The 18,507-nt window shown below is 42.1% G+C and overlaps 2 protein-coding genes across 4 annotated transcripts in view; both read left to right on the top strand.

Annotated features, from left to right (window-relative positions):
- The window catches only part of agap1 (ArfGAP with GTPase domain, ankyrin repeat and PH domain 1), an 82,257-nt gene that overhangs the window by 14,576 nt on the left and 49,174 nt on the right, over positions 1-18,507 (top strand). For 2 of the 3 annotated variants that reach the window (XM_033978957.2, XM_055226449.1), the window contains 6 exons: positions 6,943-7,001; positions 7,256-7,343; positions 8,766-8,780; positions 11,332-11,417; positions 13,514-13,655; positions 16,044-16,178. In XM_033978957.2, coding sequence (XP_033834848.1) covers positions 6,943-7,001; positions 7,256-7,343; positions 8,766-8,780; positions 11,332-11,417; positions 13,514-13,655; positions 16,044-16,178 — 525 coding nt within the window. The remainder of the gene's footprint in view (positions 1-6,942; positions 7,002-7,255; positions 7,344-8,765; positions 8,781-11,331; positions 11,418-13,513; positions 13,656-16,043; positions 16,179-18,507) is intronic. The other variant, XM_055226453.1, reaches the window with a different exon arrangement.
- LOC117381812 (ras-related protein Ral-B-like) overlaps positions 1-18,507 on the top strand; it is an 80,561-nt gene that overhangs the window by 22,783 nt on the left and 39,271 nt on the right. The gene's annotated exons all lie outside the window — the stretch shown is intronic.

Here is an 18,507-nt window from a genome sequence, read left to right as displayed (position 1 = left end):
TGTCCAGAGGTGTTCCTGCTGATAAGTCTGTTTACTGATTTTTCTGATAAACTCAAGTGAGACTTTACATTTAGACTCTTTATGTAAGAGGACTAAAGCGGGGACTGAACCATGGACTGAACCACGACTGGACTTGGGCTTGGGCTTGGGCTTGGGCTTGTTCCATGTTGTGATCCTATGGCCTCATACTTCCTCTGAACATTTCTATTTACATCCTCTGGAAAAAACACAACACAAAAACATCTGTTCTCTATAATCCAGATTTCAAACCCTAACTCCTGGTCTAGTCCTGGTCTAGTCCTGGTCTAGTCCTGGTCTAGTCCTGGTCTAGTCCTGGTCTAGTCCTGGTCTAGTCCTGGTCTAGTCCTACTCTAGTCCTACTCTAGTCCTACTCTAGTCCTACTCTAGTCCTACTCTAGTCCTACTCTAGTCTCTGGGTTAGTTGTTGTTTAGTCCAAATATAGTCCTGGTATAGTCCTGGTTTAGTCCATGGCTTGATCCAAGTACAGTTCTGCTTTAGTCCTTGCTTTAGTCCTTGCTTTAGTCCTTGCTTTAGTCCTTGCTTTAGTCCTTGCTTTAGTCCTTGCTTTAGTCCTTGCTTTAGTCCTTGCTTTAGTCCTGCTTTAGTCCTTGCTTTAGTCCTTGCTTTAGTCCTTGCTTTAGTCCTTGCTTTAGTCCTTGCTTTAGTCCTTGCTTTAGTCCTTGCTTTAGTCCTGCTTTAGTCCTTGCTTTACTCCTGCTTTAGTCCTGGCTTTAGTCCCTGCTTTAGTCCTTGCTTTAGTCCTGCTTTAGTCCTTGCTTTAGTCCTGCTTTAGTCCTTGCTTTAGTCCTGCTTTAGTCCTTGCTTTAGTCCTTGCTTTAGTCCTGCTTTAGTCCTGCTTTAGTCCTGCTTTAGTCCTTGCTTTAGTCCCTGAATAACTCTGAGGATTTTACAACATTCTTAACTTCTTATTAAAATAATGTGTTGTTATTTGATCTTGCCTAAAAACTATAACATTTAAAAAATGTAAAACTTTGTTGACATTTTGCACCAGTTGTTAGTCTGCTCCTTCAGTTGTTGTTCCAGCGATTAGCCAGGGTCAGATAATGAGCTTTAGTTTCCACTGAGTGTGAGAAGAGGATGTCTCTGTTTGTTTGACTTCAGATAAAACTACACTCAGGTCTTTTAAAATAAAACTACAGACATGGACCTTTAAAAATAACAGTACTCTCTGGTCCTCCAAAGTAAAAAGATAAAACTAAAGACATGGATTCAGCCACACATCTTTTCAAAATAAAATACTAATCTCGGTTCCTTCAAAATAAGAGTTGATAGTTTGGGATATTACAGGTTTGAATAATCTTTTTTATACAATAGGTAATAAGTGTTTGCTCCCCAACAGAAAGGTCCCAGGATCCAATTTCTTATTTCTTATTGCTGTTGTGTCCCTGAGCAAGACATCTGCACTTACTTAACTCACCTACAGTAGTCATAGTAATGGAAAGACATTATAAAAACACAACGGCAAAATCTAATCGCCTTGAGACTTGTTCAGATGTGGTCCAGTCCCGGTCCAGTCCTGGTGTAGTCCTGGTTCAGTCCTGGTTCGATCCTGGTTCGATCCTGGTTCGATCCTGGTCCTGGTCTAGGTCTAGAGTCTTGGGTGTGTGAGTTTCTGAGGAGGTCTTTATCTCAAACCAGTGATGGAGTGAGACATAACTGACATTCCACACATTCTACACTCAATCAGACAGGTACAACTAGAACTGACCCAGGACTAAACCGAGGACTAGACCAGGTACAACACCAGGTACAACCAGAACTGAACCAGGATTTAACCAAGGACCAGACTAGGTACAACCAGAACTACACTGGAACTAAACTATGGACTAGACCAGATCTAAACCGTACCTGATTGAACCAGGACTAAACCAGGACTAAACCTGGTCTAGTAATATAATTTTAGTTTGCAGTATAGCTGATATAGTAGTAGTTGTAGTAACTGTAACTCTAACAGTAGTAACTGTAACCTGAGCAGTATACAGTTTGAGGGTCCAGTAGTAGTAGTAACAGTAGCAGTACTTTGAGCAGTATGCAGTTTGAGAGATTACTACCCCTTTTGACAGTATGAACAGTAGTAGTAGTAGTTGTAGTAATACTGTAAGCCGTATACAGTTTGAGGGCGTAGTTTCTGGTCTTTGTGTGTGACCTACATCAGTTGGAGCAGAAGTAACCTCAGAAGAATCAGGTCTAAATGTGTCAATTCAGTTCTGCTCCTCAGAGGCTGGAGCATTCTCTAGGTTGCTGGTCAAGTGCATTTTAACATGATAATAGAATGAGTTTGTCTGAACTCTCCAAACCACATGCTTTTCCTGACACAACTGGCCGTAGACCTCTGCATTGATACTGAAAGTACTTTGTATTTGTTTTTACATAGCATTGTACAGAGATTTGATTATGATTCAGTCCAAATGATTCATTCTCTTGGCCTCATGTCATTTCGATGCACCACTGCTAATGATTGGAATTTCGCTCAAAGCTCACTTAAACTGGACTCCTTCATTTCGCTTTCTGCTTTTAAATGTAAACTGAAGGTAATTTTTAAAGACATGTGTAAATGTTTGTTTTATATTTTAATGAAATGATGTGAGTCTAATTGTGTTAACTCCCCTTCCCCTTCCCTTGGCTGCTCTGGCATGCCCAGACCATCATTGTAAATAAGAATTTGTTGTTAATGTTTTGCCTGGTAAAATAAAGGTTAAATAAAATAAATTCATTACACATCCCACTGTGTAATTTTGGCCCTTGTACTGGTACATCCCGAACAGTTTGATAAAAGTGACTTCATATGATTTTTATCTTCCTCGAATTCTAAGAATGAGTCATCAGTGTCAGTGTCTCTGAAAGTCTCCTGCTTTGTACCTGATCTGGATTTGGTGTGTACCTGTTACATAAGGGCTTTAGCTGCAGGCGGTCTGAGCCATGGTTCAAGATAGATACACTGTACTGTCACTACTGTCACTGCTACTAGTCCTGATTTAGACTCGGTTTGGCCCTAGTTTAGTCGCTGCTTTAGTCCCTGCTTTAGTGTCTGCTTTAGTCTCTGCTTTAGTCTCTGCTTTAAGTTTCTACTTTAGTCTCTACTTTAGTCTCTACTTTAGTCTCTACTTTAGTCTCTACTTTAGTCTCTACTTTAGTCTCTACTTTAGTCTCTACTTTAGCACTGGTTCAGTCCTGATTTAGTCCCGGTTTAGTCAAGTTCAGTCCTGATTCAGTCCTGCTTTAGACCTCATGTGTCTGACACCAGTAACAGTATAAGTTAAATAGACCGTGAAGTGTTAATGACCCTTGCAGCCCTTCGTGACCTCAGAACGTAAACACACATGTGCACGCCCCTCACACGTGCACGCCCTTCACACACAGATGAGAGTGAAAATGTCTGGGTCAGAGGTCAAACAGTAGAAATATAAACTGCTAACGATCTGCTCTGACTGAAGTAAAGGGCTGCACGATTAATTGCAAACAAATCAAAATCCTGACCTGGTTTATGGGGAATATCGCTGTAATTACTGGGCCAATCCACATGAAACAAAAACTGGCAGCAAGTTCAGCGTCTTCTTTCTGTATAAATAAAATTCAAATGATTTTTTTCCACAAAAGCTTCAGAAAGTGGTGCCATTATTCAACCCCAAAGGCGAGAGTTGTGAGGCATTGTCAAAAGGACTTTTAGCCATAAGATTAAGATGACAAGTTTATGGTAGCGTTGTAAAAAGTACCACAAATCAGATACTAATCAATACTAAAATTAGTGTCAAAACTACATACTCATTTGAGCTGGTATTGATATGAAAAACGTCCCATAAACAGGACAGATGTGAACCTTCTCTTCCTTAGTATCAACATCAACATCAAGTCTGTGGAGCTGATCCCAAACAAATAATAAGGTTCAACATTTATGGATCATAAATTTGGAGATTTCTTGTTTTATGGCGTCTTCTCTGCTGTTGTGCTGTTGTATTGCAGTGGAGGTATTTCCATGGGGTAAATGGGGGTAGAGTATGGAACGTTATAATGGGGGTACATTGGGGGTTGGGTCTCTCGTGCATCTCATATTTAGGTCACTCATCTCCTCCTCCATCAGCAGCATTCCTTCACTCGCTCCATCACAGCTCAGATCTGACACTTCCTCTTTGTTAAAACAGATGCTCCAAATATCAAACAAAATTATGCAAATATCAAACTGTCCCACTTTTATGACGTCACACTCAACAGGCCTCTGATTGGCTCTAACATAACGTCAATGGAAAATAAACATGGAATAAAGTCTGCTTTGGTTTAGCCCTGGTTAAGCTTTGATTTATTCCTGGTTCAGCCCCGGTTTAACCCTTGTTCAGTCCTAGTTTAGTCCTGGTTTAGCCTTGGTTCATCCCTGGTTCACCCCTGCTTTAGTCCTGCTTTAGTCCTGCTTTAGTCCCGGTCTAGCCCTAGTTTAGTTCTGATATAGTCCTGATTCAGCCCTTCTTTAGTCCCAGTTTAGCTCCGATTCAGCCCTTGTTCAGTCCTGGTTTAATCCTGGTTTGTTTTTAGTTTAGCCCTAGTTCATCCCTGCTTTAGTCCCAGTTCCGGTCTAGCCCCGGTCCAGCCCCGATCTAGCCCCGATCTAGCCCTGGTCTAGCCCTAGTTTAGTCCTGTTTCATTTCTTTAATAATGAATAGAGTGAAAGCTCTCAGTCCTCCTGCCCCACTGCCCTATTTCCCCTCTGTAGATCTCACTCATACTGTAACTGTAGCTGTACCCTATAAAACATTTAATTTGCTAAATTTCTCTTAATATTTGAATGTTTAAAACTACACACCCATAATCTCACATAACTGGCACGACTCTGATAAAGGATGTCTTGTGTGCATGTATGACCAGTCACACAGCCTGAGGGAGGGATGTGCAGGGAGGGCATCTGGCATAAAACTCAGATGAAATTAGTTTTAACCTCATGTTTTATCTACTGATAGTGTCGGACTTTGAAGAATGTGAAAAGCAGATTTTTATTGAGAATTCAGATTAAACCAGAGAAAACAGGAAGCAGCTGCAACAACTTCCTGTCAGCAACAAAACTCAAGTGTTTAAGTCAAACAGAAGGGTAGTGTTATGCAGAAAGGACGAGAGGGGAGGGGGAGAAGGAGAAGGGAGAAAGAGATGGGAGACGGGGATGAAACAGAGGAGAGAAGGAGACGAGGAGGAGAGAACGGAGGAGAGAACGGAGGAGAGAACGGAGGGGAGAACGGAGGGGAGAACGGAGGGGAGAACGGAGGGGAGAACGGAGGGGAGAACGGAGGGGAGAACGGAGGAGAGAACGGAGGAGAGAACGGAGGAGAGAACGGAGGAGAGAACGGAGGAGAGAACGGAGGAGAGAACGGAGGAGAGAACGGAGGAGAGAACGGAGGAGAGAACGGAGGAGAGAACGGAGGAGAGAACAGAGGAGAGAACAGAGGAGAGAACAGAGGAGAGACAGACACAGAAAGAGAGAAGGGAAAGGGGGACGAGAGAACAGAGGATAGATGAGGATTGGGGGAAGGGGAGAGAGGAGGATGAGAGAACAGAGGAGAGGAGGAGATGGGTGATAGAAAGAGAATGAAGAGAACAGGAGAGGAGAGGGGGAGAGTCAGAGAGTGAGGGGGGACAAGATAACAGGAGAGATGAGGAGAGAGGGAGGAGACACTAAGAGAGAGACAGAAAGAGAGGGGAGAGGGGGATGAGAGAACAGGAGACATGAGGAGTGGGGGAGGAGCTTATAGGAGAGGAGAGGGGGAAAGAACAGAGGGAAGGAGAGAGAGGAGAGAAGGAGAAACTAGAGTGTTTAAGTCAAACAGAAGACTAGTGTTACAGAGAGAGCAGGGGGGGACTAGAGTGTTTAAGTTAAACAGAAGGCTAGTGATACAGAGAGAGGGGGAGAGGAAAGAAGGAGAGAGGAGAAAAGATGGAGGAGAGGAGGAGGTACAGTTTAAGTCAAACAGAAGACTATAGTGTTATGGAGGAGAGAGTATTAGTAGAGATAGAGAACCAAAAGGAGGAGAGAGGGAGGGATAAAGAGAGCAGAGGGATAGGAGAGAAAGAAGGAGAAAAAGGATTAGTATCAGAGAGGAGAAAAGAGATACAGAACTGAGAGGAGGAGAGGGAGGGGGAGAGAGGAGAGGGTAATTGACTCAGATTTGTGATGTCAGTGTGACATCACACACACAAGAACAGAAAGAATGTAAAGAGACATGAGAAGAATGTGACTACACCTGTATTTAAATACACCTATGTGTAAGAATGTAATAGCACGGCGCAGACCCCTCACCTGCTCTCACCTGCTTACATCTGCTTACATCACACAACTGAGCAGCACAAGACCTGTACAGCTGGGTTTTAGATGACATCACCACACTCTACATGCCAATCATATTTAATGCAGATTTGTGTTGTCATACAGTGAGTTCTTGGGTCTAGTTACTAAGAGAAATGATCAGGTTCAACATCAACATCTCCAAAAGGTAAATTCACAAAGTGCAGTGTAATCAATAGGGAAATCTGTCTCTTGCGCCTCTGGGAGTATGATATCATCACATTTTACAATCTGTACACCACCTGTACCTGCTCACCTGTGTGGGCGGAGTCACACTGACACCTGAAACACTTCATACCTGTGTCTCTGATGGGACAAACACATTCTGCACATTCTCCTTTGGAACCTGTGTTTAAGTCTACTGCACAAGAAAATCATAATAAAACAGTTTCATGTAGTTGCATTTGTCTTGTGTTTCAGATGTGTTTGTGAACAGTCTGATATTTGAACATTGCCATAATGAAACAGTTTCATGTAGTTGCATTTGTCTTGCGTTTCAGGTGCGCTTGTGAACAGTCTGATATTTGAACATTGTCATAATGAAACAGTTTCATGTAGTTGAATTTGTCTTGTGTTTCAGATGCGTTTGTGAACAGTCAGGAGTGGACGCTGAGCAGATCTGTGCCTGAACTCAAAGTGGTGAGTCTTTAATGTCACACTTTACATTTGGGAATTATTTTAAATTTTAAATACATTTTTAAAAAGTTCCTGGTGCATTTTGACAAGCACCATTTTAATGTAATGTGCTCTAGGGCTGACACCATATCAAAATTTAGTTCTGATTATTGCGAGAAGAAATTTCAGTTATTCAAAATTAGATGTATTTTATATGTAAATGATTCTGTGTGCTGGAGAGATTGTGGGTAATATGCTTTATTGTTGTCTATTCCCAGGGGATTGTGGGTAATCTGGCGAGTGGGAAATCAGCGCTGGTCCACAGATATCTGACTGGAACTTATGTACAAGAGGAGTCTCCAGAAGGTAAGACTAGGACTAAAACTGGACTAAAACTGGACTAAAACTGGACTAAAACTGGACTAAAACTGGACTAAAACTGGACTAAAACTGGACTAAAACTGGACTAAAACTGGACTAAAACTGGACTAAAACTGGACTAAAACTGGACTAAAACTGGACTAAAACTGGACTAAAACTGGACTAAAACTGGACTAAAACTGGACTAAAACTGGACTAAAACTGGACTAAAACTGACTTAGGCCGGGGACTAGGCCGGGGACTAGGCCGGGGACTAGGCCGGGGACTAGGCCGGGGACTAGGCCGGGGACTAGGCCGGGGACTAGGCCGAAACAAAAACTGGACTTGAAACTAGACCAGGGACTGGACCAGGACTTGAGCTGCTCTGACCCACTTCTCCATTAGTGCCATGTTTAATTCAGATCTGTGTGTTGCAGAAATATGGATTATATAAAATTCATGAACCACAAAGCTCTCACCAAAACCAAAAACTGGTACTAAACCTGGTTTAGTCCCTGCTGTAATCCTGGTTTAGTCCACATTCAAACCCTTTTTTTAGACCCTGTTTAGTCATGCTTAGCCTCTTCTTTAAATCAGGACTAAATTTGTTCTAAAAAGGGTCTACACATTTCACTCCTACTTTAGTCCTACATGGTCCAGGACTAGACCAGGGGCTGGACCGGGAGGTAGACCAGGGGCTGGACCGGGAGGTAGACCAGGGGCTGGACCGGGAGGTAGACCAGGGGCTGGACCGGGAGGTAGACCAGGGGCTGGACCGGGAGGTAGACCAGGGGCTGGACCGGGAGGTAGACCAGGGGCTGGACCGCGAGGTAGACCAGGGGCTGGACCGGGAGCTAGACCTGGGGCTAGACCAGGAGCTAGACCAGGACTAGACCAGGACTGTAGTAGAAACCCCAGAGGACCCTGTTCGCACAGAAGTCTCATTCCTGACCCACATCCAAGCCCAGATCCGGTCCAAGAATACTCCGGCTCCGGGTTTTCTGTGGTTTCTGTGGACCACATGTATTTATACTCTCTCTGTGGGAATCTACTCTTGAGTTTACTACAGGGACTAAAACAGAGTCTAGGACTAAATGGGGTCTAAACTAGGGTCTAAACTAGGGTCTAAACCAGGGCTTAACTATGACTGAAACAGACTGAAACAAGATCTGAACTAGGACTAAACCTGGACTAGATCTGTCAAGCCTTCAGTGTGTTTGCTGCATGCTATGATAAATGAAGTCTATTTTACAAGTTTAAAGCCTTTCTAAGTCTAAATGCTTTTACTCTGTGTGATGAAGTGCATGTACTCTTACGATAATACTTATATAAATGCCCTTTGGGTGTGTGTGTTTGTGAGTGCGGTGCATGCTCTAACTGATCTGCTCTCTGCTCTTTGCTTCTGTGTTTGATTCAACTGATCTAAAGCTGACAGTGACGCAGGTAACTCGCTTTGACAAACTTATTTCACCAAACTTTTACAAAAAATCACCAAATAAATCACCAAAAAGCCAAATTCACCTGGTTTCACTTCAAGAGCTGAGAACCTAAAGGAATCAATCTCAAATGTCATTTCACAGACAAAATATTTCCCAAATTTCCCAGTTAAACAAATGTATTCCTGAAACAGAGACAGTGTAATCCCTCATTGGTCCTGAAGTGGTTCAGTGTACAGGTTTCAGCTGTGGTCAGGACATTTCAGCTCCATCCAGAAGCCATTTTACATTTGATGGCACTGTTTTGAAACAATAATTCTTGACAAAAGGACCAGACCTGATCCCAATATATAATTTTCTGAGCCAAACAACATTTATTTTATTTAAAATTTTGATTCATGTGCCATTGAAAAAAGTACAAGTTATTATTACTAAACTGTTATTGGGAAAATGTGACTTGTCTGGTCTCTTTTGTAAAACTGACAGTTTTAAATCCTTGTGATTCTCAGCCCTTGAGTCATCTATTTTCATTTTTGTGTTTCTTGTCTCATTGTTCCTTCCTGTGTTTAGAGAATTGTTTCAGAATACATTAAAACTGTAATTTTTAGTAGATTTGAGCCTCATTCCATCAAATTCAAAAGTAATTTTAACTCATTTAGTCTGTTTAGAGCCTTATCTTTCACATTCAGAGTTTCACATAGTTTATTTTGATCATTTCCTGTCTCTGTACCTGATTTTTTGTTTTTAAAAACATGAAAAACAGAACTAGTTCATTTTAAACAGTTTGCAGTGGTCCATAGTTATTCCTCAAATCAAATCAAATCAAATCAAACTTTATTTATATAGCACTTTTCATACAAAAAAAAAAAGTAACACAAAGTGCTTTACAAAGCATTAAAATCAGTCCCACCCACCAAACCCACCCAGCCACCCGACAGCCCAACAACCCAACCCCAACACATCAATAATCATAACCAAACAACCCCCCACCCCAACACACACTCCCACCCCCCACCCCAACACACACTCCCACCCCCCACCCCAACACACACTCCCACCCCCCACCTCAACACATGTTAAAATACCTCAGTTTCATTTAAAATATGTTTAAGTGGAACAGGCTGGATAAAGATGAACCAGATGAGAAAGCACCACCAGAGGAACCATCTGCACCAGGAGCAGGGTCACCCACAGCCACAGGACACCAGCCCAGGGCCCCGAGAAGAGATGAGGTCAAGACCAAACCTCCAGGGCCCACGAGCCAGGGCCCAGCAGCCACAGCCAACCACAGCTCCCGGTGCAGAGGGCTCCTCAGAGGAAACACTGGCAAATCTAAAATGATTAAAAATAATAAAATAAGTCAAAACTAATAAATAAGTCAATAAATAATAAAATAAATAACCAATAAATAATAAAATAATCAATAAATAATAAAATAAGTCAAAACTAAACAAGTAAATAAAACATAAGTAAAACATAAACACACTAGCCAGCCTAAATAAGACTAAATAAATAGAGAAGTAAACTTAAAATGATAAATACTAATCAAAAGCTATGCTAAAAAGATGGGTCTTGAGCCTGCTTTTAAAAACCTGAATGTTCTCTGCGGCCCTGAGGTCCTCCGGCAGGCTGTTCCATAGACGGGGGCCATAAAACTGGAAAGAGGCCTCTCCATGCGTGTGTGTCCTGACTTTGGGAATGACTAGGAGCCTGCTGCCGGAGGAGCGCAGGGGCCGCGAGGGTTCATAGGATAAAAGCAGTTCTGTAAGATAAGAAGGCCCAAGACCATTAAGACATTTAAAAACCAGTAAAAGAACTTTAAAATCGATCCTGAAACACACAGGGAGCCAATGCAGGGATTCTAATACCGGTGTAATGTGGTCCCGCCCCCTGGTCTTAGTCAGGACACGTGCTGCTGAATTTTGTAATAATTGTAGACCTGAAATCGCCTTTTTGGGAAGACCAGAGAGCAGGGCATTACAGTAGTCTATACGACTGGTGATAAAAGCATGCATCAGCGTCTCTGTGTTGGCCCGAGAGAGAATGGGACGGACTCTGGCTATGTTTTTCAAATGGTAAAAACCAATTTTTGTGATGTTTTTAATGTGTGGAATAAAAGTCAGCTCAGAGTCAAAAATAACGCCCAGGTTTCTTACTTGTGATGATGGATTAAAAGACTGTGACTGTAATTTGGGTAAAAGTTTCTCTCTCTGGGCCTCAGGACCGATGATTAAAACCTCAGTTTTGTCCTGGTTAAGCTGGAGGAAGTTTTCTGCCTCACTTACCTTATGCATTCTGAGCATCCTAATTATTCACCACAATGAGTTTATAAGCACTTCTCACAACACTCAGATACCAGAGCGGTACAAAGTGGACTTATTTTGCTGAAATACATGGACAAAATCAGGTACAGAGCCTTTAAGAACTGCAGAGTTTAGTTTAGATTAGAGTCCCATCCGTCAAAACCACAACACGTTTAAATGTACTGTATTCTCATATTTAACCATTTTGTTTTAAATACTTTTGTGATTTTATATATGTTTTTGGTTTGTTTTAAGGTGGTCGGTTTAAAAAGGAGATCGTGGTGGATGGTCAGAGTCACCTGCTGCTCATCAGGGACGAAGGAGGCCCCCCGGAGGCTCAGGTTGGTACTGCAATTCACCCAAACTTAAAGGTGCTATATTAAATAAAATTGACTCTTATAAGCTTAAAAAATACCTGGAGTTGTGTTTTATTTCATTCACACTTGTTTGAGTAACCTTTTATTATCAGTCTGTCTACATCTCCAAAGGTCAAAATGTCATGAACTGGTAGTTTTCAGGTTAACAGCTCCTTTTACCTTTAGTTCAGTATAGATTGCCAATTCCAGGTCTGAAATAATCTAAATGACTCTAGAAAAGGTGTTCGGAGTTTTAAAATGCAGTGGAGCACTTCCTGTATGACATCACAACGTGGAACGTTGTTTCCGTGTTTTCCATTTTGAGAGAAAAACTCAGCCTAAATATGCAGGGTTTGTGTGTTAACCATGTGTGAATGAAACAAAAACCAACTCCAGGTCTGTTTGTGATGATGAAACAAGATTACAACATTTTACAAAACCAATCATCATTTCGGTCCCTGTATGACCGGAGCAGGAGCTGTGTTCGCATTGCCGGCAGTAAGTCAGACCTGTTCCCGGTGCATGTTGGACTCCGCCAGGGCTGCCCTTTGTCACCGATTCTGTTCATTATATTTATGGACAGAATTTCTAGGTGCAGCCAGGGGCCGGAGGGGGTCTGGTTCGGGAACCACAGGATTTCATCTCTGCTGTTTGCGGATGATGTTGTCCTGATGGCTTCATCAAGCCAGGACCTGCAGCAGGCACTGGGGCGGTTTGCAGCCGAGTGTGAAGTGGCTGGGACGAGAATCAGCTCCTCCAAATCCGAGGCCATGGTTCTCGACCGGAAAAAGGTGGTTTGCCCTTTCCGGGTGGGTGGTGAGTCTCTGCCCCAAGTGGAGGAGTTCAAGTATCTCGGGGTCTTGTTCACAAGTGAGGGAAGGATGGAGCGTGAGATTGACAGGCGGATCGGTGCAGCGTTTGCAGTGATGCTGTCGCTGTATCGGTCCGTTGTGGTAAAGAAGGAGCTGAGCCCAAAGGCAAAGCTCTCGATTTACCGGTCAATCTACGTTCCTACCCTCACCTATGGTCATGAGCTCTGGGTAATGACCGAAAGGACAAGATCGCGGATACAAGCGGCCAAAATAGGTTTCCTCCGCAGAGTGGCTGGGCGCACCCTTAAGGATAGGGTGAGGAGCTCAGTCACACGGGAGGAGCTCGGAGTAGAGCCGCTGCTCCTACACGTTGAGAGGAGCCAGCTGAGGAGCCAGCTGAGGTGGCTCGGGCATGCTCAGGATGCCTCCTGGACGCCTCCCTAGGGAGGTGTTCTGGGCATGTCCCACCGGGAGGAGGCCCCGGGGAAGACCCAGGACACGCTGGAGGGACTATGTCTCTCGGCTGGCCTGGGAACGCCTTGGGACCCCACCGGAGGAGCTGGAGGACGTGTCTGGGGTGAGGGAAGTCTGGGAGTCCCTGCTTGGACTGCTGCCACCGCGACCCGGACCCGGATAAGCGGAAGAAGATGGATGGATGGATGGATGGATGAATCATCATTTCAGAACAAAATTTTAGCATCTGCATTTTAACTTGTTCTAGTTTCAAGTAGGGCTGAAACGAGTGAAGCGATTAATTGCAATTAGTCAATTATTAAATAGTTGTCAGCTAATTTGGTAACAGATTTATTGTTTTCTGAGGTGTCCAGACTCCACCGTGCTGTGTGCTGAGAGATATTCACAGGCCTTTTTTGATTTTCCTTATTGTATAGAGTTTTTGTCTGTTCCTCTTGTCTGTAGTGTCTTGATAAACTGCGTCTGTATCTGGGTTAAGTGTCTGCTCACTGTAAAATCTGATGAATAATTCACTGAGGCCACTCAGGCCATACAATTTTAACTCCGCACTTTGCTGTGAAAGTCTAAATATATGTCTGTGTATGCGTGTCTTTAGACTTTTCTATATGTTCTGTTCTATAGTTTCTGGTAGCGGTCAAGGCAGTGACATTTTTATATTTATTTATATATATTATGTGTGTGTGTATATATGTATATAGTTGATATGTCCACAATTTGCCCTGTGGGTGGACGCCGTGGTGTTTCATTTAAATTTGTATATTTGTATTTATATGTATATTTTTTATATTTCCACAGTTTGCCCTGTGGGTGGACGCCGTGGTGTTCGTCTTCTCTCTGGAGGATGAGATCAGTTTTCAGACGGTGTTTCATTATTTCACTCGTTTGGCCAATTTCAGAAACACAAACGACCTTCCACTGGTACTCGTGGGAACGCAAGGTGAGAACAAACTATCTACATAACCTCCAGAATTCACTCACTGAGCTGCAGAGGCTGCACTACCACTGATTCATGATTGGCTACAGGTGCTGGGTTTAGGTAGTGACCATTCAGATCAGAGAGAGGCATTTTTGGTTTAAACCAACTGGATTTCAACATTTCAGCACATGTGGGGCTCATTCTGCGTTCTGAATTTGATAATCATCTTGAACCAATACACCAAATTATAACAGAAATAAATGGGACATATCCAATGTTATTGTCATTAATAAATCAGCATCACAGTAGTCATCAGTAAAAGTTAAATTGAACATGAACATGGACACAGAAAGGTCTCATGTTTATGAAATTTTAAATCAAAATTTGACCGTTCCTTTAAGTCAGTGCCATGTTATTGTTATTATTATTCTCTTATACAGAGGAGTGTGAGCAGCTGAGGGCCTCTGCTGGTGGATCTGTCTCATTACAGTTGTGTTAAGTTGGATGTATTTTATTTGTTGAACACCAGATGATGCCATTGCTTTGTTTTACTAAAGAGCTAAGCATTTATTTATTTAAATGTATTCAAGTGTCACAGAAATATCAGATGTCAGATTTTTAGATTTATTTTCTTATTGTTGAGCAAAACTAAAAACTATATTTTTAAGACATTTTGAATTGTTAAGGAAAGAATATTTAAAAAATACATTTTATTTTCCCACACATTTATTATTTCGCTCAGACGTGATTGTAAAACCTTTTTATATTTTTTGTGTTTCTTATGAAACATTTAAACCATTATTTGTCACAAAATAATGTCTGTTTCCTCCTAAACAGCTGTGATTTTAGACTTGGACAAACTTTACTCACACATTATAATATTATATAATAACAAAGAGCACAAATATAAATGTAATACATAAAATAAGTAGGCAAGGCAACCGTATTTGTAAAGCAAAGTTGGTACAAAAAGTAAATCAAAGTGCTTTACAGAATAAGAAAGACATTAAAATCACAACAAAACAAATCAAAACATGAATACTGTAAATTTCAGACTATTGAGCGCACCTGAATATAACCTGCACCAGCTAACTTATTTTGTACATATATTGGCCACACCTGAATATAAACTGCATGTTACAAATATGTTGTAACATGAGATATTTACACAGAAAGACGCTACTCAGATGGTACTAAGATGTGCTTTTTTCAAACTGTGCCTGAAAATTGGCCATCAACGCAGGATGAACATACCTGCATGTTTAGAAAATAAAATGGCACCAACACGGGCCACAGCCTCTGAAAGCTTTTGTTGTCTTTTTACATTGACCAAGTTCTTCCCTCTGACGCCTCCAATGTCGCACCATCGGTTCAATGATGCCAAGCTTCTGTGCAGTGGCTCTATTTCCTTCTTTGATGCCAGATCCATTGCTTTTGACTTAAAAGTTGCCCCATATGCATTTGCAAAATGACAGTTCAAAATCAAAACTAGTGTGTTCTTCACTGCATAATCTTCCATTTCTGTCTCATTTTTGTATTTACTGCTAGAGGGTGCCCCCTGGTAGCCGTTAGCCAGTAAAAATCTATAAATTAGCCAGACCGTGGTATAGGCCGCAGGGTTCAAAGCATGTGAAAAAAATAGCTGCTTATAGTCCTAAATTTACGGTAATCATCACAAAATGAACTTAAAAGCAGACATAATGTGCTTGTGTCTACCCTATAATTATAATCTATGACAATGTTATGTTATAATTTGCCCATTTTAAATGACAATATTCATCTAAAACGACTTATTAAAAGAAACAAGTCCGCTGACTTCCGTGTTAGGAAACTGTGGTGCCCAATGGGAGCTGATGTCTCCATAAACTTTATGCCAACAAAGCGCTACATGCTGTAGGCCCCTCCTATGGATAGCTGCACATCACATTGGTGAGCTGCGAATTCCTTTTTATTTGTACCAAATTGACTACATTGACACTGCCAAATCCTACGACTATCACCAATTAAGAAAAAAAAACTGGAGAAGTGCGTACATCGCAGTGGCCGTGGTGCAGGTGAAAATGGGGAAATCGATTTAAGATTACTCACCTGAAGTTGTATTTGGAGTGATTCATATTTGAGTAAACGGTGAACTGAAACAACTATAACAAGCCCTGAATAGAATCTTTTCAGTCATATGGACAGCTACATGGTCAGAGCACCGGCCTGTCTCACATCTTCAGGACGACTGTCCCAGAGTAGCACAAATAGCGAGAGACTGGTGTCAAATATGGCACAGGTCTACAGTTTATGTAAAATCACAAAAGTACAAATACCGGTATATGTTGGCTAAACACAAGAGCTGTGTGTGTTTTGTATTTTCCACAGGTGTGATTGTATTTTTCACCTAAACTATATTTCTCTTTCTAGATGCAATCAGCTCTGTGAACCCTCGTGTGATTGATGACGGCCGTGCCCGAAAACTCTCAAACGAACTGAAGCGCTGCACCTACTACGAGACCTGCGCCACCTACGGGCTCAATGTGGAACGAGTTTTTCAGGACGGTGAGAAACAATGAATAGGCTGAGAGCTGAGAGCAGGAACGAAAACTGGGAACGAAAAGAGGTCTAAACCAGGACTAAACCACCTACTACGAGACCGGTACCACCTACGGGCTCAGTGTGGGGTGCATCTTTCAGGACAGTGACGAAATAGGGTTTAGTCCGGGTTTAGTCCCCATCTTAGCCCTAAGGTCCGAATGACGAGCCTGATGGTAGCAGTTACAGAAAGGGGCCACCATTTTGCTTACTATGGTTTAATCCCTCTTTTATTCCAATCTCAGTCCTGTTCCTGGTTTGGTCCTGGTTTAGTCCCGGTCTTGGTCTTGTTCTTGGTCCTGGGGGAAGGTGACTTTCATCTGATAGTCTTAATGAGAGACATTGGGGATAATCAGACCATTACAGCTGCATATTAACACATTTAACACTGCACCGGTTTAACGAGGATCTCAACCGGACTTACAGGGACTTCAGGGTTTACAGGTCTACAGGTCTACAGCAGGACTGCACTGCACCCGACCAGGACTGGACCAGGACCAGACCAGGACCGGACCAGGACCTCATTAGGACTACACTAGGACTGCACCAGGACTTGACAAATAACAAAAAAAAAGAGGAATAAATGTACAAATATATTAAACAACGAATGATTTACTGTGCACTTTAAAATGTTTGGCTTTGAACCAGCAACCCTATGGTTCAGAGGCGTGTCCTATATCCACCATTAGGGCTAATCGATTTGGGGGGAAATAATTTGAATGTCTGAACAGAATCCTATTATTAAAACATAAATCACATTTTAAAGAACTGACAAAAAGACTGAAATCTGAAGTGACAAACTAATACAAGAATCACATTTCAGACATGTTTGTACAGATCTAAACTACAGGGTTGGCAGCTTTTATGCAGAATAAGACTCCATGGAGAAACAGGGAGGGCATCTGAAACACAGGAAGGGCATCTGACACACAAGGACATTTCAGAACATGTTTGTACAGATTTAAACTACAGGAGATTTTGTTGTTTGTGGAGGAAATGATGCTACATCAAAAATTACAGCCGTTGAGATTTAATAATTGATTAGAATGTGATTAAAACAGTATGAACCTGAGTGTCAGTTCACTGCCAAATCCCTATGTAAAAGCACCCCTCTCATGGCGGGGTTACCAGTTCAAACACCATCCTCTCCTCACTAATGACACCATCACACAGAGCTCTGCATCTCAAGTGCGGTTTGGAAGCCTCTCGCTCATTTAGTTAACTGTTATGAATGGCTGTGCTCCCTGTTTTGTTCACCTGGGGGCAGTACTGCACCACATACTTGTACTCTTTGCTTTTCTCCCGAAGTATGCAGAATTCAAATATTTACAGTGTTTTTGTTTTAAATATTTATGTCAAATGTGATAGCATTTTTCGCAAACATTTGTTTTTCTGACAACATTTGTCTCACAGGACAATTTAGGACCGAACAAAATCTGGATCCTTATTCAAATCCACAAAATCCTGGTTTAGTCCTGTTATAGTCCTGGTATAGTCCCAGTTTTATACCTGGTTTAGTCCGTTTTAGTCCAGTTAGTCTTGGTTTAGTCCTGGTTTAGACCTGGTTTAGCCCCTTTTCAGTCCTGGTTCAGTCGTGGTTAAGTCCTGATTTAGACCTGGTTTAGATCTGGTTTAGCACCTCTTTAGTCCGCTTTTAGTCCTGGTCGGGCTCTGTCATAATTGAATCTCATAATGAGGCTATTAGCATTCCCCTCGTTAGCTCGTAGCCGTTAGCTCACACGGACAACTGGGTAATTAGTCGTTTAATTTGACCTCAATTAAACTCAGGGGACTCTCCAAATGCTGCCCTCTGATTGGACGAGACATTAACACCGCGATCTGATTGGTCCGCAGCATCTCAACAAAGTTCCATGTTTCTTAATAATTTCTTAATATTTTAATTTATCTAAAGGACAAAAAGATAATGACGAGAAGGAAAATTAAAATGACCCCAGAAAATGTGTTTAGTCCTTTTCAGTTTAATTCTGGTTAAATCCTAGTTCACTCCAAGTTTAGTCTCTGGTTTAGACCCTGGTTTAGTCCTGGTTTAGTCTTTGGTTAAATTCCGGTTCAACCCTGGTTTTACTCCTGGTGTAGCCTTTTGTTCAGTCCCTGGTTTAGTCTTAGTTTAGTCCTGTTTTAGGTCCTGATTCAGTTCCTGATTCAGTTCCTGATTCAGTTCCTGATTCAGTTCCTGGTTCAGTCCTGGTTCAGTCCTGGTTCAGTCCTGGTTCAGTCCTGGTTCAGTCCTGGTTCAGTCCTGGTTCAGTCCTGGTTCAGTCCTGGTTTAGACCGG

This window comes from Periophthalmus magnuspinnatus, chromosome 2 (genome assembly GCF_009829125.3).
Source record: "Periophthalmus magnuspinnatus isolate fPerMag1 chromosome 2, fPerMag1.2.pri, whole genome shotgun sequence".
NCBI lineage: Eukaryota > Metazoa > Chordata > Actinopteri > Gobiiformes > Gobiidae > Periophthalmus > Periophthalmus magnuspinnatus.
Note: the sequence above shows the minus strand (reverse complement) of the source record. Positions and strands in the feature narration are given on the sequence as shown.